This window comes from Argentina silus (assembly GCF_951799395.1).
Source record: "Argentina silus genome assembly, chromosome: 3".
Taxonomy (NCBI): domain Eukaryota; kingdom Metazoa; phylum Chordata; class Actinopteri; order Argentiniformes; family Argentinidae; genus Argentina; species Argentina silus.
In genome coordinates, this window is record NC_139657.1 from 23,741,327 (window position 1) to 23,763,568 (window position 22,242).

Here is a 22,242-nt window from a genome sequence, read left to right on the forward strand (position 1 = left end):
CATGCAAAGGATTGTCGACCAAATACTAAACATGACAACTAAACAAAATCTTCGATAGACTAAAATTGTATTTATATCTCTTCACTGGACAAAAATCGTTTCTTTGGGATTTCCCATAAAGTGAAATGCACAGCGCAGATTATTTGTTATGTCTTAACATATCATGTTGCATATAATTTTAATCAGTGGATACTAGAGAACAGTAATATGTCTTCTACTGGTTTACATGTAAAATATTGAAACTAGGGATGAAATAACAGCAGAAAACAGTGATTTTGACCATTTTTAGGGTACTTTATATTTCTGCCAACCATTTAAAGGACACACATACGTGGCACACTTTTGTCATATGTTTGTGTTCTCTACACTCCTACAAACATTATGAAACATCCTTGGTCTTACTGGGGCGGGGTTACAATTAAAATGGGGCGGGGGTTACAATTAAAATGGGGCGGGGGTTACAATTAAAATGTTTTTTTCTAGCTAGCAAAATACAACACTGTGCTAGCTCAAACAACAAGATAACTTTAGCTACATCATTTTCTTACCTTTGTATTCTGAACAGTCTTGCTGCATTTTAACACAACTCTAAATGGCCAGTTTCATCTAGTCTCACTGTTATCTGTACCTGCAAGGTACAGATATAATGTGTGCACTGCTAGTGCTGGATAAAATGAAAGGATGTAAAATGTATACAAATTATATAATTGGTTTATTTGACTGAGTTTTACGACCCAGAGCATGCACCTTATTGGAGTATAACATGAGCAGGTCGTGGTGACGAACGCATAACCTTTTAAATCACACCCATCGAAAACGGATCATTTGAGGGAGAGTAGCAGGGCTGGATTTTGACAGAGTACTGGAAAACAACAGAAACCACATTTTTCATATCTGGGTGATGCTAATTTAATAATCTGGTGAAGCCAAAATTCAAACCACCTTTCACCTTTGTGGGACCTGCCCTTGCTCTGTGTCAAATTTGTTGTTTTTAATCACAGAAAATGTGGCCTCTAGCCATCCCACTATAATGCACTAATGTAAGCATAATGTATTCATCATCAGAAATGGGAGACTTTTTCTTAATGTCAAAGTACATTTTTTATTTCTTTTAAATAGACCCTGTCTACACGGACACAAGCTCCTTTGTCTTCATTATACTGTATTATGTTGTCAAAATAGCATGTTTTATAAGTGTTCAATGTCATTTACAATTACATTATTTGTTTTGTTCTTGAATTAAAAAAAAATCTGTGTGGTTCATTTGCTGTACTATAGCAACAAAATACAGAGCAAGCACAATTTATTGTAAAGCTTTTTTAATTTATTAACAAATGGTAACATGTTCAAATCATCATACAGGTACAAAGCAGCAGAGAACAACAGCACATTGCTTTCCACACTTTCAGAATATTTGATTATAATAAAAATTGGTCCAGTGTCACACCTGAGAAGTCTTCATAAGACACCATGGACATACCCAAGTGCACTGAGGAAAATATTTCTTCTTGGGCATTGGTCAGAGTCATACAGAGATCTATGGCATAGGCAGAGACCAATAAACAGTCAAAACCAGTTGTGCATGTTGGAGCGGTCCCTCAACAACCCAAAAAGGCCATCACATATTGTTGCACAGAAAGTTATTTGGCATTATATGAGCATGTAAGGCAACAGTGGCAAATGATATGTCTACTTCTCAATGGAGCTAACATCTTGTTTAGTTCAGTGACGGCTCCATAAGAAGTTCAGTGTGCCAGAGTCCACATTCATTTAACGTGACAAATACCAATATCAACTGTGGGCACATTGTTTGTGACCATCAAACAGTGAATTATAAATGAATAATATGCCAAACAGTACAGAATGTAACCTTGCAAAACTTAGCCTAAGACTAAGCAAGAAACAGTGCAACAAATCCCACCACATATCTTTTTTAAATATACAAAACCTGAAGAAAGACCAACACTTATGACCGACAACAACTCGACTTAAGTCAAGATGAACAAAATGCTGACATGAGAGAGAGAAGGCCTCTTCCTTACATCGTGTGCATTCTGTGTAAACTACACTGGGTAGTGAGTTCCTGAAGATGTCTGTGGCCCTCATGTACATCTAATAAAATAAATATAAAAAAAACCACCACCATCTTTCTCTGCTTACAACAGCAGTGTCAACATAAACCACCTTAGTTTAAATATTTTCACCACTTTGTCACATAGAAAAATAATAATAATCCCATGGGCTGGGAAAGGTTTGTTCTTTATTTCAGCCACTTCCAGAGGCTGCCATTTTGGTTTGAGCCATTTCTGGAACAACTTCATTCAAAGACGTAAGAAGATCTGTATTGGGGTCAATGGTTCATGGATAAGGCAAATGACACACACACATATACCCTATTAGCCCTGATGTACAAAAAGATCCTCTTTGAACTCATACACACACACACACACACACACAGTCAAGTGAGTCAGTAGATATTGATAGAGCGAATGGACATAACCCGAGTAGGTGGTGACAGTCAGCTGTCCATTCACCAGTGTCTCCAGTCAGTAAGGGTTCTTATTCTTTCTTCAGCCCTCCATTGTTCTGCTGCTCCCTCAGCTTTCTCCTCCTCAGGTAACCGGAGCGCTGTGCCTTGTTCATCCTGGCACCGAAGTAGAGGACCCAAGGCATGGGCACCAGAACCGTGGTCAGCCAGCCCTGAATAGAACACAGAGGAACCAGGGAGAAACGTGTTAGCACTCTGTATGGCAATCTGGACTATATGGAATGATGAACCATAGAGAGCGAGCTGAGTAGACAGGACCTGGATAGTGGTCAACCAGCCCTGGGGAAAACTGTTGAAATGGATCTAGAATCAGCTTACCTTTCCCAAAGCTTTAACCATTGGAGATAATAATTTAAAGCTGATCCTAGATCGGTGACAAGGGGAAACTTCACCCTGCTCTACTCCGCTCACATAAACCCCAGAGAGATAGAAACTGATATGCTGTAGAGAGAGAGAGAGAACATTCCTTACCATGACAGCGTGAGGGAAGTAGCCGTTGGTCTGCTTCTGAAGGCCCACAGTCATCAGCTCAGCTGCCACGTAGCGCTCAGGGGTGGGCTTGTCCAGGGTGGGCTTCCTGATACGAGTCATCTTGGTGGCCACAAAGAAAGGCAGCACGCTCTGGAGGATGGACACACGTTAATTCAACAGGGTAAACAAAGATGCTGTATGTCAACAAGCCACCAGAGGGTGTATGACTCTGCACTGAGGACCAGGCCTGACAAGACACTTTATGGAAGAGTTTGAGCTCAAGAACACAACCATGTCTGTTTTTACATCTCGACTGTACAGTTTTCAAGCATTCAATATATTTATAGCACAAGGCCCTGACACTATCTACCTAGAATCCCTAGAACCTTTTTTGGTTCTCCTTCAGGGATAGCTTTTGAACCCTTTTTTGTAAGTGTGTGTAGTCTGAGATGAAAATGTACCACAAACATATCTCCAACAGTAGTACTAGAGGACACAAGAAGGCTAGTCTCACCTGGATGATGAGTCCCCTGCTCTTGTACTCCTCATGAAGTCCACGAGAGAAGAAGTCCACAAAAGCCTAATGAAGAGAGAATGAAACCAGGTATTGATTAAACTGTCATATTAAAACTTGACAAGAGGTCTGGACCGTATTTGGGATAGTGGATGGAGAAGGTGAGTGCACTTGCCTTGCTAGAGGAGTAGACGGTCAGCAGAGGGACAGGGTACATGCCACTGGCAGAGGAGATGTTGAGGACCACACCTTTATTCCTGAAACACAAATGAAGAGGATGAGAACAGATTTTCCTCTTCTGTGGAGCACCAAAAGGCCCATTGTCACACACACACACACACACGTAACATAATCATAGTCGCCCTGTGCGTTGCCATGGCAGCCGCTTGCTCTTTCAGCGTCTCTGTTGCTGCAGTGATGTAGTGGAGAGAGGGAGAGGGGGAGAGAGAGAGAGACGCGGGAGAAACTAGGGTTGCTCCTGCCTCCTCACACGGCACTAAATGTGCCAGCGCTCCGATTGGCTCGGACGAGTCACATGGGATCTCCGAGCCAATCGGAATGGGAGTGCACTTTGTGTGAATTGAAAAGCTGCTTGTCAGAATTGTGAACAAAGAGAGGGGAGGTAGGGGGCTGAAGATTGATATAGAGTGCATCCTTACACACTTCTCGTATCTCATGTATCTATTATGCATCCTCATGTCCGATGTATGAGGCCTAAATCATAATCTCTAAAAGAACTCGCATGATAGAGATCATAGTCTTGGGCTTTTGAAAGGGAAGAGACAGAGCATGGAGGGGTCGGGGTGTAAAAATTCTATAGTTTCACTCACCTTTCGGCCATCCTGGGCAGCACGAGACGGCACATCTAAAAAAAGAAAGAAAAAAAAAAAGGAAAAAAAAGGAAAAATGAACTAACATCAACCACTGAGCAACAACAGGCAACTGTCAACAACACTGATTCAAAACTACAATGTACATATAAAACTGCTTTGACTGCACTGTAACGGTACATTTGAAAGAAGCTATAGATGCTTAAATGTAGAGCATGACTGATTGTTGTTTTTTTGCCCAAATATGGTGGAAAGGAGGTGGCAAATATGGTGGGAAAGTGCTGGCAGGTGAATGTTGTAGATAGGACTGTAAATGACAGCAGACATCATGGGAGATACTGTATGCCATAGTGGTACATTTCAGCTACGTGGGTGGAGGGGCAAGAAGAGGGAAAGAGAGAGGGAGAGAGAGAGAGAAGAAAAGGTAGTGCGTGGGTGGTGAGCACAGACAGCGTTGGTGTAGTTCACCGTTGCTCTGGGAACCACTGGGAAACTGCAGGTACCACAGCAGCAACAGTGAATGAGGAGGAGAAGGAAGGGGATGAAGGAGGGGAAGAAAGAGATGGACACCCGTCATTGCACTCTCGGTCAGTGTGTGATGTTGATACACAAGTTCTCAAACTTTACCTTGGGCTGAATGGAGACAAAAACGTACATCTATTTGATGATTATCTATGGTACAGGTGTAAACATGCCTAGATCTGTCCCAAGAGCAAGAGAAGCCTTACCTGACACACTGAAGTCATGTTGACATTGATCATGTTGGTGATGAACTGAAATAAATGACAAAAAAAAGAACATGAGCTTTGAGACTAGTCTCTTCTGTATACAATGCAAGTGTGTGGGTGTCTGCTAGACATTGACCACAGTTAAATCATTGTGCAGAGAACTTGATAAACTCAAATCAGCTCAAAACTAGGTATAGGTAAACTAAGACTTCCATGCTTGATTGCATGAAGTGAAATTAACAAATTACGTTCTTGATGTATGGTACCTGTTGTGGTATATGGAATAAGTTGTGTTCCATTTAAACAATAACAGCTCCTTGGGGATAAATAAAGTTGAATTTAATTCAATTGTGACTCACATTGTCCAGATCAGGAATACGCAGGAAGTACTCAGGGTAATCGTAGGAGATTCCAACATTATTCACTGAAGAGAAAGGAAAATTAGACTATTGTTCCCACAATCGCATTGGTTTGAATGTGAAGTTACTCTCACCAGCAGGTGGCAGTGGAACCTCACAAGTGAGAGAACCTCACATTCATAAAAGGAGACACAACCACACCTTAAACTGGGAAAGCATGTAGTTATGCTTGTGCAAAACAGGACAATGAGATCCAAAATGATTACAAAGCAATGATAACTTGTGTTAAAGCCCACATCTCTGACACTGACACACTTCAAGGGAAGCCACTGTCAGTCAAATGATGACCGGAACATACACCATTACATACCATTGCTGTGGTAAGTAACCAGCACATAATCACACACATCACACAGTCTCTATTTGTGATGTCAACATTGGAGGAATAAAAGAATCAAATCACTCCATGATAAATAAGGACACCTTTTTATATTATTTCACAGAGTAAAAAAAAACTAAGTAGGAGGGGAAGGGGGTATTAAAGTATAATGTGTGGTGAACAGGATGCATGAGCTGAGCCATACAGTGATATTAAGGGTTCATAAAGATCAACCATCTTACCCAGCACTCCAATCTCCAGTCCAGCCAGCCCAGCCTCAATCTTAGGGTAGATGTCTGACATACCAAAGTCCACAGCAATGGTTTTGGTCTCCACCTTGTATTGCTCCTCTGCAGAGGAGGAAATATTAGTTAGGTTACACATGATGAAAAACATACATAGGGGTGAAACAGTGTACACTAAATGAAGATAGTGGGCAAAATATCCATTCACAGAGAGAACTTTGAGTGACAGGCCTATACACGCACACACACGTCATCAGTACAATACACAAAGCTCATAACATGCTTCAACGATCAGGCGATTCCCTTTTCAACACATCACACATTCCCCCCAAAATACCATTAAAATGAGGTGGAGCGAGAAGGCACGGCTTTCCAAACTCGAACAGGAGGGGGCGCTGTATATCAATAAATAAGCCTGAAAACTCCTCTCTTTCCTTCTTTCTCTTTCTTTCCCTTTCTTTCCCTGCGCCTGCTGTAATTATATTTTATTGTCCAAAAACTCATGTCTGATCGGTGGCAGAGTAAATTATGAGAAATTCCTCCGGTGTGTATGTGGAGACAGAAGACTGGGGTGACATTTTAGACCAGGTGGGGATAAACTAGACTTGGGGAGAAGGGGTGAGGGGGAGGAAGGGAGCGCAAGCGAGTGAGAATGAGAGCGCGAGCGAGCAGGGTTGGAACATCCCAAGACTACACCCTATTCATGAATCTATATTTAGCTGCTGCCATTGAGAATCAATTAAACAGGATCTGAGGGAAAGAGTGGGGGACAGGGATGGTATAGGGACCTGGGTTGCCAGAGTGGGCTGATTTGGGTTGCCAGGTTGGAGCATGATTCGACTGAGAACCAACTAGAAGAGGTAAAGTATAAAATAGGTATAGAATTTGTGTTACCTGGTAGCTAAAGCTGGTAGTACAGGAATATGGGTTGCCATACTGAGGGTGTGGTTGCCAGGTTACATTTGAGGGGCAGAAGAGGAATTTGTGGTGGGGGGGATTGTCAGGCTGATCGCAAGGGAGGGGTGCCAGGTTTTGGCACGCTGAGACCCCGCTCGTGACTACCCATTGACCCCCCTCTGTGGACCTGAGGCACAACACCCCTAATAGCACTCCACCAGAGACCAGTGACTGGAGAGTCAGCCTCATAGTGAGGCGTTTCAATCAAATGCAAAAAGGATACTCAAATTGAGTCTATGCTCCGAAAAATAAACATTTCATTTATGTTCACTAGATGAATGGAAATCGGAAACAGAAATAAATGAATGAGTAACCTTTCTGCATTGACCATCATTTAGCATGTTTTTTTTACCCAATACCAAGGAAACTATGGAGCCCACGCATGCGCTGTGAGAATTTTATGGCCATAATTTGACTACTATGTACTCATTGCAACGGCCCAAAACTGGGGGTTGAAGAGAAAAAAAACTGGGAGAAGAGTTTTGGCGTTACCAACTTGAATCCAGAATAATGAAACCAAGCCACACACAATTACAGTAGTTAATTATTCGGTGACTACAGCAGCACCCGGATAGCAGTTGTCCCTACTGATTAGCGGGAACGAGAGCGAGTCCATTCATACACCCAGGCTGTCTCCCAGTCTCCACCCTGCTACAGTGAGAGAGCGCAAGTGAACTAGCATAGTCTGCAATGCCTGTGTGCTCCCATTCCCCATTCAGAAAGAACTAGCTAGGAAAAAAAAAAAGGAGGGGGGGGGGACAAAGAAAAGGAGAAAAAAACAAAAAAGGAAAGACAAGGTGAGACAGGGTCTAACAGCTGGGTAGGAAACCCTGTGCGAGTGTGCAGGGGGGCAGTAGGACAGACGTCAAAGCCTGCCCATATGGACATCCTCATCAGCCCACACACAGTGCTCTCAACCCTGACCCAGCTTTCCATGACGACACACTGTCTGAAGGGCTTCCAACCTCTCAAAGGGGTGTGTTTATGTATGCGTGTTGATGACGTATATACGGGCTAGCCTCAAAATAAACAGGTCTTGGGGCTCTGCCCATTAGCATTGGGATGTCCGACAGTCAGCTGGAGAGGAGTGAACACACACACACCAAGTGACCTGGCGACGTCATCCAGCTTGTCCTGGGTGCGACTGATGAGCATCATGGCGAACCCTCGGCGAGCAAGCTGAGGGGGGGGGAGAAAAAGAGAACACACTGTCAGCATCACATACACACACAAAATGCTACCACCTTCAGGCCTTAGCATAGAATTCAAATCACCCCATTTAGTGGTAGCCCACTAAAGTCATTCTAACCAACACCTACAGTAGATCATGCTTTTTAAAAAGGTTTATTTGAACCAAACATGGTAGCTGTATGTAAAGTATGTGTGTCCTGATTTGAGTCCATACACTTATGCACTAAACACATGCATACTCAATGGCAGGGAAGCTCCTATTCAGCATGTAGCCATGTCTGTGAGGAAGTGGTACTTGTAGCCTTGGTGCTACTGCTCTCATAAGTGAGCCTGTGTGTATGTGTGTGTGTGTGTGTGTGTAAGGACTCTTTCCCACATTAATAGACCTGTAAGAGCCCTACCTACCGTGGTCTGTGAGTGAAAGGTATGTGTGTGTATGAGTCACTGAGCTTTTCCGTGAAGGGAATAAAATAAATAAGAGGGCCGGGAACCTCACCTCCTCCGCATAGACTTTCCCGATTCCGTCCGTGGCTCCCGTCACAACTGGAGAGAGAGAGGGGAAAAAAAGAAGGATGAAGAGGTCAGTATATTGTAGGTTCTACTTTTCTCTTGGTTCTCTCACACTCAAACACCCGCTCACATTTCCAGTCGAGCACAAAGTACTCACTGTAGGTAGACTGTATCCATTACCTGACATGTGACATTGACTGCTTGCATATATTGGGGAAATCCTTTTAATTGTGGTACAAGAGAAGTACATAAGACTAACAAAGTCATAAATCTCATTCAATGTCATAAAAACTACGACCGCAGAGACGATTCAGTCAGTCAACCGAAGTCATGACGTGTCATAGCTAGCTTCTAGTCAAACTGCTTCCATCAAGGATCGAAACTCGAAGGTCAGCCCAGAGTTTACATAGCAGCCTAGATGTTTGACTTACTACAAAACAATGCCATTTAAAAAAGGGACAATAGCAAATCAGTTGTGACACACCCAATACTTTGTACCTACTACAAATTAGCTCATATAGTATCTGTCGAAAATGAACCCTATGGGGTGGTTTCCCGGACACAGATTAAGCCTAGTCCTGGACTAAATCTGAAATCTCCATTGGAGATTATTTTGAGTGCAGGGTGAGGCTTAATAATCCATGTCCGGGAAACCAACAAGTACGAGTTTGCATTGGGCTCGATGATTTAGAACAGGGCCTCTTGACTATAGTCTTTACAGTACACTGAAGAGATACTGTACAGTCAAGCCTCTCAGCCATTTTGCTTATGAACAAAGATAGCAGAGGTTAAGCCAGAGCAGGATAGATGTACAAGCAAGAGTCTGTGATGCTCTTCTTGTGTTCTCTCCCTGCTCTCCTCACCTTGTCAAGAGAGCGCAGCTATTTTTAGCACACTGCCCATCACCCCCCTATTCCCTGACTGAAGGGGGGGATGGAGGGATGGAGAAAGAGGGAAAGAGAAAAAGTGGGGGAAATAACAAGACTGATAAAGGAGAGGATTTTGGGGGTGAACACACACACATTCACATGCATCTTGAGTGGCACAAAACCCAGGGCTGATGAAAGATTAATACAGGCAGAGGCCATTCTCTAGCATAGAGCAGGAGAGGAAAGGAGAAAAGAGAGGGAGGGAGCAGAGAGATGAAGGGAGGGAGGGGGTGATGACGAACAAGGAGCACGAGAAAAAGGGAGGGGGTGAGGAGGGATCCTAGGGGCGGCTAAAAATAGAAACGGACGGAGTGAGGGAACGATTGAGTGAAAGAGAGAGAAGGAGAGACGAATGAGTGAACGAATGGTGTGAGAGAAAGAAAGAAAAGCACAAAGTCAAAAAGTGAAGAGAGCAGATTCCCTGGTTATTTTTAAACTCCCCCCTCATCTTAAGAATGAAATGCTCCTTGGCAGAAAAGCCTCAACGGGCGCAGCCTGCAGCACATCAGCAGCTGAGAGAGAGAGAGACTGCACTATAGAGCAAGAGAGTATATACACTCCACTGCAACATAATGGGGTTGTAGTGGACAACGGCCAAATGGTAAAAACGACACTATTCTGTACACTTGCACTTGAGATCTGCATGGCCAAGTCTAATCATGCAAATTTTCCAAGATTCACACAAATGTTGAAGTTATGCACGTGGATCTCGATTTAGGATTCCACCCCAAGTCCTCTGTACAAATACTATTTGTTAGAAAGTGAGCTACTGGGCAACTGTATATGTACGTGTCAATTTCAGATAGCAAGCAATAGATTAAAGAGCAATGAGCCAGATAGTGAGCTCAGGACTCATTGATATGCCTATCTATGGCTCTGAGTGAGCTACACGAAAGATGATGAGCTATGCCGTAAGTGAGTGATCTGTATACTACAGACTTTGAATTCAGGAGAGTGAATACAACCATTGTGAATTTTGTGAGTTTTGTGATTCAGGGCCGGTGGGGCCCAACCCCACCAGCAGATGGCGCTGTTGTGTCAATTAAGCATCGCCCTTGTCATATTACTGTATCTTCATATCCTACCATTAGCAAATAGATGTTTTTTTTTTTCTTCTTTTTTTTTTTTTATATACATCATTAACATTCACGGCTGTGCTTTAGTTTATTTTCCTCGAGTATGGAAATGCTCTGAAATGCGTGAAATTTGCTGTTTTTCGCAGATAGCTGGCTGGCTCAGTGCTACTGTTTTCTATGGTAGTGGGGCCAGTCCTGTTTGGCCCCCCTCTTTGTCAATGAAACGCTATGAGTGGAGAAAATGGTTGTGCGCAATGGTTGTGAATCAACGGCAAGCTCAAGGGGCCGAGCTCCACCGGGCCCACGGTCCCAAGTGGTTCAAAAAGGTACTACAGCCAGAGAATCAGCTTGTTCATGAGCTACACTGTTGCCTGAGGCAGCTTGTTTATTGTTTAGATGTCTGCCGCATCTTTACTTTTGCTTTCCTGCAGGGTCTGCTGTGTGCAAATTGGACTGGCAAAAGTAGTCACATAGCAAGTGGTCATAGCTAAACAGAAAGCTAACATGTTGGAAATAGAAACTGCATGATTAGATATTCAACATTTTTCTTAATCTTAAAATATATTCTGCTAATAGGCTGTGTCTTGATGTAGGCTACATCCAACTGCGTTCACAACGGATGATTTGATGGATATTTAGTTTGACTGTGGTTCCCAATGGCATGCATCTGAGGATTTTTGACAGTGGCTCCACCATAATGTTGGGGTTAAAAATGCCACTGAATACAACAGTAGTATTTCTATCATGTCACTTCAACCCCAAGTTAATATTCAAAAGGACTTTAACTTTTCTATGCACTTGTGACTTACTGAAGGGCTTCAGGTGCGGTACATCCAGTCCTACAAGAGTAGGCTGTCGTTATCACCGACCAGCATCACCCAAAAGTACACTTGGAACTTCACCCTCTCTCCCCTAGTTCTTTTACAAGACTCTCCTCCTGCAGGCACTGTGCTCATAAAGATGTCAGTGAGTCTCCTTCGAGGGACACATATGACAGTCATGTCACCTAAGATAACAGAACTGAGAAAACAAGACAAACTGCACCAACAGAACGGGCCGCGGAGAGGACAAGAAGGCAGGAAGGCAGGCAAGAAGGTTCTGCTCTGACCACATTCCGATGTGATGTTAACGAGACATCCTTCACTAACGGTTAAATATGGCAGATGGAATTCCAGGTGTGGATTATGTGTGAATTTAATGTGTGTGTCTTCATGGACGCCAGCATGTTCTCTATTCAATGGGAATTGGAAAAGGGGAAACGGAGTGATGGTATTCACTCGATGGAAGAATGAGTGGTGTGGGTGTGTGGGGGAGAGAGAGAGAGAGAGAGAGAGAGGGGAAAATAAAATAAAAGATGGAGGGAATCTTTAGGGCAAGCGAGCATATACTCACTGCAACACAAGGGGGCTGTAGTGGACAATGGCCGAATGATGACACTATTCACAGATCACTCCATCCGCTCTACAGGAAATAAAAGATGAATAAAAGATTGAAATAGGGAGAGAGGGAGGGGCTATGGGAGAAGAGGCTGAATTTGAGCATGGTTTTACACACAATATCAAGTTCATTGTTTAACATCAGTTTTGTGTGTGTATTCCTCATCATGGCTTTGGGATCTGCATAAATACTGAATATCACCTCATGATGTCATCCTTGTGCTGCAGTCATGAATGGCCCTTATATAATAGTACCTTTTTCTGGGTGGGAGGGGGGGTGGAAACCCATCATCCATTCAACTTTTCTTCTCATGGAAACCAAAAACTGAGTGTGGATGTGTGTGTGTGTGTGTGTGAGAGAGAGAGATCTTTCAGAATCACATTTCTCATTTCAAGTGGCTTGACACCGATTTCACTCCTGCCTCCTCTTCAAAGATGCCATTGAGAAACCACCCGACCATTTTGGCTATGAGATGCCCCAGTGGGGGCGTGTGTGCACTGTGCTATGCTGTGCTCTGCTCAATGCTGCACATCACATTCAGAGGTATTGACATCCCTCCATAGCCCCCCCCCCTCCCTCCCTCCCTCCCTTCAGCAGCAGCACAGTGTAGCTGCCCCATGCCTCTGCCTGCTCAATATTCCGAGGGCTAAAAAAAGCAGCAGTGCGAGTAAAAATAGCAGCGCGGCTGCACAGCACAGAGCCTCGTCTGGAGCTGCCTGCCGCAGCACCTGAATACCAACAAGATCCTCCACAACCGCATCCTTGTGTGTGTGTTGCATCCCTCTTACAGATATCCCTCCTTAGCCTAGCTGAATAAACCAGAGGTGCTTTGCAAGTGCATTGTGTGTGAGGGGGTTCTTTGTTTGATTCCCCCTTAGCTTAGCACCAGAGCTACACAGCCTCCTGGAAGACACACAGAACCTCGTAGCACTATTAGTTGAGCCTACTTGAGTAAATGTGAACAGTCCAAGGTTGTTGTGTAATATCCACACTAGCATACAATGTAGAACGCATGATTCATGCATTACTTCATTCCAAAAGTAGGCTAGTGAAGATATTGGAATACAAACCTAGTTGTGAGCCCATCATGCTAGATGCTGCCTTGCCTATACAGTATGCATCTGAAACACCCTTACAAAATAATACACCCACTAAATCCACTGTAGGAACACATTCAAGAAGGGCAAAGTATCATTGTAGCATTTGACAGCATCACAGTTCATGGCTATGCTATAGCTCGGTAACTGATTCTACATCAAAATGGGTGCCAAAAAAAACAGAAAAAGGCCAATTAGGATTTTCTGTGAGGAGAGGCTGCGGTCCTTGTGTGCCCCGCTCCTCTCGTTACGGTGCTGTTATGTAATCTGTCGCACCCCCCCTCTCTCCTATCAACGAGCCGCCCCTCCCCTTGCAGAGGAGGGGGGGGGGGCTGCAGTAGAAGATCCAAAGACCCCCTCCCACTCTCAAACACACAACGCTTGAAATAGCGTGAGGAAGAAGTCACATGGTAAAAATAAAAGTCGACAGAAATACAGCTTGATCGGACCAAGGGAGAGGAAAAAAAAATAAACTTCTGAGCCACCCAAGATAGAAATAGCTATATTTGGGTATAGAGCAAAAATAGCCTGGATAGTTTCCTTCACATATCAACTAGAAGTGGAGAAACAAGTGCAATATTTTGAAGAGAGAACTTAATGCCAATTTGTTGCATTCTATACACATCCCTGTTGCTTGATGTTGCCCCTGTTCCTGTGCTTGATGCATGAACAATGACAATTATCACACAAAAGAATACGAGAATTGAAGGGATTCACTTAAATGGGCAAACATAATCAAATGTGTCCAAAAGATTAATCCATAAAACACAGTAATCAAAACTATGCAATATGAAGGTGTAGCTAGCAGGCACATTGGAAAGTAACATTGTACAAACATTTTACAAAGAAATTTAAAAAAAACAAAACATGTATTCATCTGCAACATTGTGCAAGGTTACCCCACTTTGCACCACAATTTTATCATCAAAAATATAATTCTCAAACAATGTTACTTAATAAACATTGAGGGCAACTTGTATGACAACCCATAGATTCAGCATGACCTCATGTCTGTTTAAAAGGAAACCAATGTGCTCTAGAGCTATTAGATACACTGATAGAGCAGGAAAACCCTGTAGGACAGGATAATGGGGGCTCTGTCGTCAGCCCGGAACCCATACCTAGCATACCTGCCACAAGGTACAAAGACAATAGGGCATTAACACCTAGCCTCCCCCCAAAGAGGACTAACTTTACAAGACAGGTGAATGCAAACCAATACCTAACCAGGCATGTATCTTGGATGTCTAAGAGTGCTTGTGAAAATGTTTGCAGGAGGTGTCAGTTAAACATTCAAGATATGCATGCGAGAGGCTCTAGTTCAAGAAAGAGGTAATCAAAACCAAAATTAGGTTGTGATTCGACTGAAACATCCTGTTGAATGATAGTTTTTGATCATGAACAATAAGAAAGTCCAAATATGTATCCATTTTACACTGCTGTAAATGGAGCATTCACCTCATTTGAACAGGACTCATTTAAACTGCGATTATTAACCAATCCACAGAGTTAGCGCCAGAACTAACCAACTACACTGTTGAGGTGGGGCTCCTAACTTGATTGACAGCTTGACCAGAAAAAGACAATTCCAAACCATTCTCATGCACTGCCACTGACTGACTAAAACTTGAATACAATTTTACAGGACATTTTTTCCCTCTTCATTGTTGCAACAAAGTGCAAGCATGGGCTTTATAAAAAGAGAAGCGACAGATGGAAGACATCCTTTTCGAGAAATAAATAAATAAACAGGAGGAGTCGTGACACAGTGGAGAGAGAGAAGGGGGGTAGTGGGCTTGTAGAGGGCGAACAAACAGATGCAGGGAGAGAAGGAGGAAGGGAAGGAGTGAGAGAGATTGCAGTGTGAGAGAGAGAGATGGAGGATGGAGATAGGCTGGCTAGAGAAGGAGTAGGAGAGGGGGGCTTGAAAATCATGAGCTGCAGTTTTTACCCAGCAGCCCCAGCTTCAGCACGTGTCACAGAGCGTGTTCGTCACATGAACGGCAGCACTCTCCCTAACCGCCCACCCGTACCTCCCCCTTCTCTCTCTTTCAAAGCCCCTGGCTGGCTACACACACACACACATCACGTATGTGCATTTTCCTTAACGTTAATGAAATGCTGTACCTATTCATGAAAATTATCATACATCATGGACAATCTTTCTGCAGCCAAATTAGCCCTCCTCAGGCCAGTAGTACCCACAATAACTGATTAACCCTTAAAAAGGAAAGAGGGAAATGTTTTTACTAGCAAACAATTCCAACTAAAAATAAAAATAGGTCCCTTGCATATGTACTGAACCAAGTCTTCAATGTCACCCCTATGCTGGGCTACAGTCATGAATGGCAAACCCCCGCCCCCTTATATAATACTAGTCTTTTCTCTCCTTTTAATGTAAAAAGAATTCACTCTCCTAGAATTAAATTACACTTCTGTACTGCCACCCCCCCCCCAACACACACACAATGATGTATCAACTGTAACAGACACTGGCATCCTTATGTAATCTTGGTCCATGGTCCTCTGTGGCTCAGTTGGTAGAGCATGGCGCTAACAATGGTTAGGTTGTGGATTTGATTCCTGCTGGGACCATATATACTGAAATGCAAAACTCACTGCAATGTAGACGCTTTGGATAAAAGCGTCAGCTAAATGGCATATATATCTTTGAAGCTATGGGCTAACAGTGGAGAGAGGGGGGAGAACTGCACCCTCGCTGTGTGATAAGTTGGATCTAAGAAAGGTCTCCGTGCATCTTGAAGCCAAAAACCTAATTGCACATGAAAAGAAATGGTTTGCCTGTAAAATAATGACACTAATAATCTGGTCTGTTATGATCAAATATGATTGGAATGACAACCCAAAATGTCTACATGCATGTTGTTGATGTTAAGTACATTTATTTTGTGGTTTTAATCTATGGAAGTCCATTTGAATGGTTTAACTGTATGCATAGCCACTATTGTACTGCATAACGCAAACAAGCTGTAGATATGGTTGGTCTCCACTATAAATAGAATGCTTGCTGGATGTACTGGGGAAACCTCATTGACTCACGGTACAATACTCCAACCTACCACCAGGGGTCCCCTCCTCCACTACTGGAGGACCATACCACAGTCTCCTCTGAGCATGGAGGGAACCCCATTGAAATCCTTGCTGAGCTGTGCTTTATCAAGAAACTATACAGCATTGTACATAAAGCCTCTAAGGAAACTGTTCCTCAATCCAGTTCCTGGAGAACTCACCACACATTCATCTAATGAAGGTCAAAATAATTAACTGACAAGCTGAATCAGGTGTGTTAGTGCTGGTCTGGGACAAAAGCTTGCAGACACTGTGGCTCTTCAGGACCAGGATTGAGAACACAGCCGCAAGGGCAGTAGAAAGTGGGGTCTAACACTGATACTGACAGTTCGTGAATTAGTGAATGGCAATGAGATTGGCAAACACATTCCTCCACACACACTTTACCTACAACACCAACAGCTCAAGGTAGAAGTTCCCTTTACCCACAGATCTAGAACCAGAGTGTTAGCCAAGTGACTAAGATGGGAATATATTTATACAGTTGTTTTTGAACAATAATGAAGACAGTATAAATACTTCCCTTCTTCGTTGGCGAATAACACATCTGACCCTTCAAAAGTAGTTTGAGCTGACGTCTACTAACTCCAGCACAGTACAGTCAGTCACATTGTGTTCTGACAGTGGCTTTGGGCATGAGGAGAGAACTTGTTGGGCAAGATATGTCACTCCTTTCTCAGTCAGGACCTGGGTGTTGCAATGGGAACCATGTGTGTTGAAACTAGCACATGGGTAAGGTGAGTTAAATCAGCGAACATAGTACCTTTGTTCTAGTCCCCATCTGGCATGTCATTCTACATTCTATTGCTCTATGGCAGATTAACAACATGAATAGACTTTAGGCATCACAACTGTGAAAAGTCAATGGCTTGCCTAGAAAAACAGTAATAGTATTGTAACTTCAGAGCCTCTTTACAGACAGATTAAGACAAATCCTGGATTTGAACCTTGCTTTCAATTGAAATTACCCATTGAAGATGCTTTTTAGTGTAGCAATATTACTTAATCTGTTTCCATTAAGCCTACTCCTATATTAAGAGACCTATGAATTGAGACTGATCATGCGCGCGAGAGAGTGTGTGTCACTGCGCATGCGGGTGACAGATTGCTCAACCTGGCTGGACCTGCGCTACAGGATCTGCAAGAAAACACGTTCCCCATCCACTACCGAGTCACCCCCCCCACCTCACCCTAATGCTGTCGGCATGAATATTTGTCATTGGAAATGAATGTGAGAGACAAGTCCGACTGGTACTCTTCTGAGGCAGTTAGTTTCAGGGAGTGGCATGAAGATTTTACACCACCAGAACATTTAAGGACAGTAGAATACCAAGATGGCTGATGAAGAGTGGGGGATAAACTTGTCAAATTAATAATAAAAAAAATAAAGCCATCATGTTCAATTTTGCGTTTGTATGACTACTGATATGGTGGGAGCAGCCTATAGGCTACCTTCAGAATGCAACGACTAATGCGTGGAAAATAGACTGCGGCTCTACATGGGTTATGCAAGTGTTACATTATGGGTAGCCTACAGTGCATTGCAATGTTAAAGACTGAATGAATGAATTCGGAAATGTCGCAATTTATGACAAATCTGACAGAGCAACGACCAATCACATAGCTAGTGCTCCAATTGTATATCGGTACCCCGAGGCACAGATACTTACAGAATGAAAAGAAATGCCATTACGCATTTTGAGAAGCATATTCTACGTATGCGACATGTGTTCGATTCCTTGGTAAAACGCACATGGCATGAATTCTCATCTCATCCAAACCCACAAACAATTTTGGACAAAAGTGCGTCATGATGCAGAGATAAACATCTAGGCTACATTAAACAGTCGTGTGCATACCATGGGGATTGTTGTTTTGGATAGGAGGCGGGTGAGATTAAGCTATCCAGATGCTATGAGGGGCTCTGGGCAAATTGCGCAGCAAGGCACGAATGCGCTTCTGCTCCAGACGCAGTAGTAGCCTATTCTCGAAAGAGGAGACTGGATAACTGGGTCAAGCTAGGCCAAGGCGATTCTTACGAGACTTGTCTCCGCATAACGCATAGACACAATTTTAAATGTCAAAACAGCGAATATAACCTTATATTTGGCCAAAACTGCGATAATTAAAAAACCATTTTAAAGCATGAAATGCTTTGCCTGAACACAAAGTAGACAACATTTACTAGGCGATAAGGATTAGCCAATCTAAATAACATTGTACGCATTCAACCAAATGATAGAAGTAGCCTATATATCGGCTGTTTGAGAGATTACATAAAGATATACTTGCCAAAAAAAAAAAAACACATGACAACAATTTGCACATGGTCAAAATGTTGCCTATATGTTAAACTGTTGAATACTCTAACCAACTGTACCATTATGGAACGACTAAAACAAGAGATGAACAAAAATATAGGTCACGTCTTAATTAGGCATATAGGTTTGGCCTATATCATGTGGATGGGCGAATGTCGTTCAGTGTGTGCTGTCTTCAAGCTCCCCCACATATTTCAGATCTCTGAAAGTGCGCATAACCTGCGCAAATTGGTCTATGGTCCATCTATAGGCTACTCGACCTACTAAAGGTAGGTGAGAAAAAACGCTTGTTGAGGTGTATGTCACCACTGAGGGATTGTGCGTGTTTCACACTAGAAAGCCAATTTAGCTAATAAGACCATGATCATATCAACCAGTTCATTTACCTAATGTAGCCCAATACACAACTGAACTTTCCAATGACACTGAGATATCAAAATGGATGATTATGCAGCTGTTTCGGGTATGATAACAAAGTTTGGGTTCAATTACAACATTTTGTAATTTCTTGTAGAATAAATAGCCATCTTGCGCTGCCTTCTTCGTGACTTCGCAGATTTGGTAAGGAATTCATGAGACCAACTCACCTGCCCATTTGCCCAGCTTCGGAGAGAACACTTGTGCGTTTCCCAAGACCCAAATCCGAAAACCTAAATGCAGTTGATAGAGCACAAACAAAGATAGTGCGGCCACGGTGATGGCACCGACCCAGTAGACTGGCGTCTCGACCATACGAAGCATGTCCTCCACGTTAAACGAATGCATGACAGTGGCTTTCAGTCAATGTGTGGAGACCCCAATTTTAGGCAATGTGCTCTAATTTCAAGACACAACGTGAGAGTCCCTTTATAAGGAGGTTGTAGCATCACACTCCCACAACTCCCCCAACACTAGTCGATCCTGATTTAAGCTCACGCCCACCACCTACTCTATAGCCTACCAGCAAACCCACCTCCGCAATCGATTGGCTGCAGTCGCTGTCTAACAACAGAAACTCCCCACCCTTTGGTGAATTTACATGTCAATCACAAAGACCCATTCCCCATTCATCCATTTTCTGTATGAAAGAGGGTGGGTCAAATGTGAGCAGCGATTGGGCAAACATTACGGCAACTTCGATTGAGAGCCTTTGATTGGCTCTTGTTGGAACAGGTTTTTCGGGTTCAGTCAGGATTATGAAACCCTCCAAACCCACGCGTTCGAAAAAACTGCCCACACCACTTTATGAATGGAAAGATGCTTCGATTGGCCAAGCATACATCTATCCACCCGCCTTCTGTGGAACCTTTGCAATGACGCCATTTGTTAACAAGATGTCAGTCATTGGCATCAGTGCGCATCCATCTAGTCATGACTCATCCGCCTTTTCGAGGCACCCTGGATGTATGATATTGACAATAACAAAACATAATAGGCACACTGCACCAATAAAGAATGTTAGCACCGTTTAAACGTATCACATCATGCGATATTAGATATGTATGTGTGGGAATTTGCTTCAATTTCTAAAACTGAGAGTCAGAGGCGCGCAAAAAGAGCGTCTATCCAAAGAAAACTACATACCCCAGACACCTTACCCATTTCATTATTTGTATAGACTCGCGAGACTTGCTCCTGGTAGTTAGTTTTACAAATCCAAACAAGGAAGAGGAGATGAGATGTGCGATTATATAAACACGGAGACAGTCATTGGATGTTTAAAACTTTATTGCTCAATTCAGTTGCACATTTTCAGTCACAATAAGAACTCGGACATGCCTTCAGATAAAATATGCATCCCAAATGCAGGATGTCATGGACAAATGGAAGTTGTTCAGACATAGGCTAGTCAGTGTGCTAGCTCTCCATCCAGGCATTTCCAACTGTGTAGGCTAGTAATTTTGAATTCGAGACACCCTACTGTCGCCATACTAGCTGCATGCTCACACAGACCTGACACTAAACATCTCATTCAAAGAAACCAGAATGGACTAAGAAAAACTAACAACTGTATTATACTCAGCACAATATGCTTAGTAGGAAATTCGATTGACTTGTTATAAAGTATCATCCATCAATTGGCATTCTTTGACATAAGTCAGCTGCCGAAATATACGTGACAGATATATGAATGGGATGAGCCGACGTGTTCAACAGTTGAAAACTGCCTTTAGTATTTGACAAATCAAACTCATATTCATGCTTATGCACTGAAAATCCATACATAGAGAGAATGTGTCATACTTTTCCACGTAGATTGAAGGTTATAATGTAACATTATTTTACAAAGAATGTTCTTCAATAATATCTCTGAAATAAAAAAAAACTGCTAAATGACCAAAATAGGCTACTTCAAAACATATGAATGTGGATTTTGAAAAGAGCTTGCACTTGTAGCATTGGAGATCACAAGCAATTATAAGACTACATCAACGAGACATTGTCCAATTGTTGTATTAATTTGATTAATATATGATGTAACTTAAGACAGAAATATACATTCACATGTCACGTCCATCTGAATTGTGTGTGGGCTACGTCACGTCAGTGGTTGTTCACACTTCTATCCCCCACAGCGACCAGCTGAAAAACAGAGCATTTGGTCATGAGTCATTCATGTATATTACTCAGACAGTCAATGACTTGTCAGCCAAAAATAAAGGTGAAATCATACAAGCATGATTTGAACAGCATCAATGCTGAAAATAGTCTATCCAACAGTCTCACCTTTAGTAAGAATGTGTATGTTATGATAACATCGATATATCAACCTTTTTATCTGTAATTTCTTGTCAACATTTCAAATACTACATTTACATGACTATCTAAACAGGAACAGCAAGCACGATTATGAGTACACCTTGAAGTAGGTCTAGACCTACAGTGTGTTCTAACCACCCTACAGCTTTTATAACATTTTTAACATCAAATATGCAGCAACCTTTCTGATTTACAGCTTCTCCTGTTTTTTTCATCGAGCTTTTTATCTGTAATTTCTTGTCAGCATTTCAAATACTACATTTACATGACTATCTAAACAGGAACAGCAAGCACGATTATGAGTACACCTTGAAGTAGTTCTAGACCTACAGTGTGTTCTAACCACCCTACAGCTTTTATACAATTTTTAACATCAAATATGCAGCAACCTTTACAGCTTCTCCTGTTTTTTTCCTTTGTAACTTTTTTTGTTTGTTATTGGAACATCTCATACATAAGCTTGTATGCAGACACACGACAGAGAATTAATGAGCGTGATATTGTGTCTCAGAAACCGATTCAAAATTACGTAGTTCCTACATTTGCAATTGTCCCTTTGAGAGAAAAAATACACAACTTAAAGCATGCAGTTGCAATGTGTGGTCATCACCCATTCAGAATGACAGAAAATATACTGTGGACTGTCATCTTTAGCCCACAGTAGCCTATTAAACTTTTACGTGATTCATACATTTTCCCTGAAATACACAGCCCCTCCCATCCTCGCCGTTTAGCCTACTAAAAACACATAAAAAGAACACATTGCCTCCCTTTTTACCTGTGCATATAATAGTGTCCTTCATTTTGAGCAGTCACTGTGT

At 42.5% G+C, this 22,242-nt stretch overlaps 1 protein-coding gene across 1 annotated transcript; it reads right to left on the bottom strand.

Moving 5' to 3' along the window:
- Positions 1-1,250: 1,250 nt before the first annotated feature.
- Positions 1,251-19,563, bottom strand: hsd17b12a (hydroxysteroid (17-beta) dehydrogenase 12a). The gene is made up of 11 exons (XM_083665945.1): positions 19,270-19,563; positions 8,719-8,765; positions 8,135-8,210; positions 6,072-6,179; positions 5,451-5,515; positions 5,092-5,136; positions 4,364-4,398; positions 3,709-3,790; positions 3,534-3,599; positions 3,020-3,169; positions 1,251-2,700 (listed from the first exon to the last, which is right to left on the bottom strand). Exons 1-11 carry the CDS (start codon positions 19,445-19,447, stop codon positions 2,560-2,562), a joined length of 993 nt encoding a protein of 330 aa, XP_083522071.1. The 5' UTR covers positions 19,448-19,563; the 3' UTR covers positions 1,251-2,559.
- Between the last annotated feature and the right edge of the window lie 2,679 nt (positions 19,564-22,242).

What these genes read in the sequence shown, in the direction of transcription:
- hsd17b12a (XM_083665945.1), bottom strand. Translation starts at nt 19,447, where the DNA reads ATGCATTCGTTTAACGTGGAGGACATGCTTCGTATGGTCGAGACGCCA. An exon ending in CCGTCTACTCCTCTAGCAAG is followed by an intron (nt 3,600 to 3,708) that starts GCAAGTGCACTC and finishes TCTCTTCATTAG; the next exon opens with GCTTTTGTGGACTTCTTCTC. An exon ending in ACTTCCCTCACGCTGTCATG is followed by an intron (nt 2,701 to 3,019) that starts GTAAGGAATGTT and finishes TGTTCTATTCAG; the next exon opens with GGCTGGCTGACCACGGTTCT.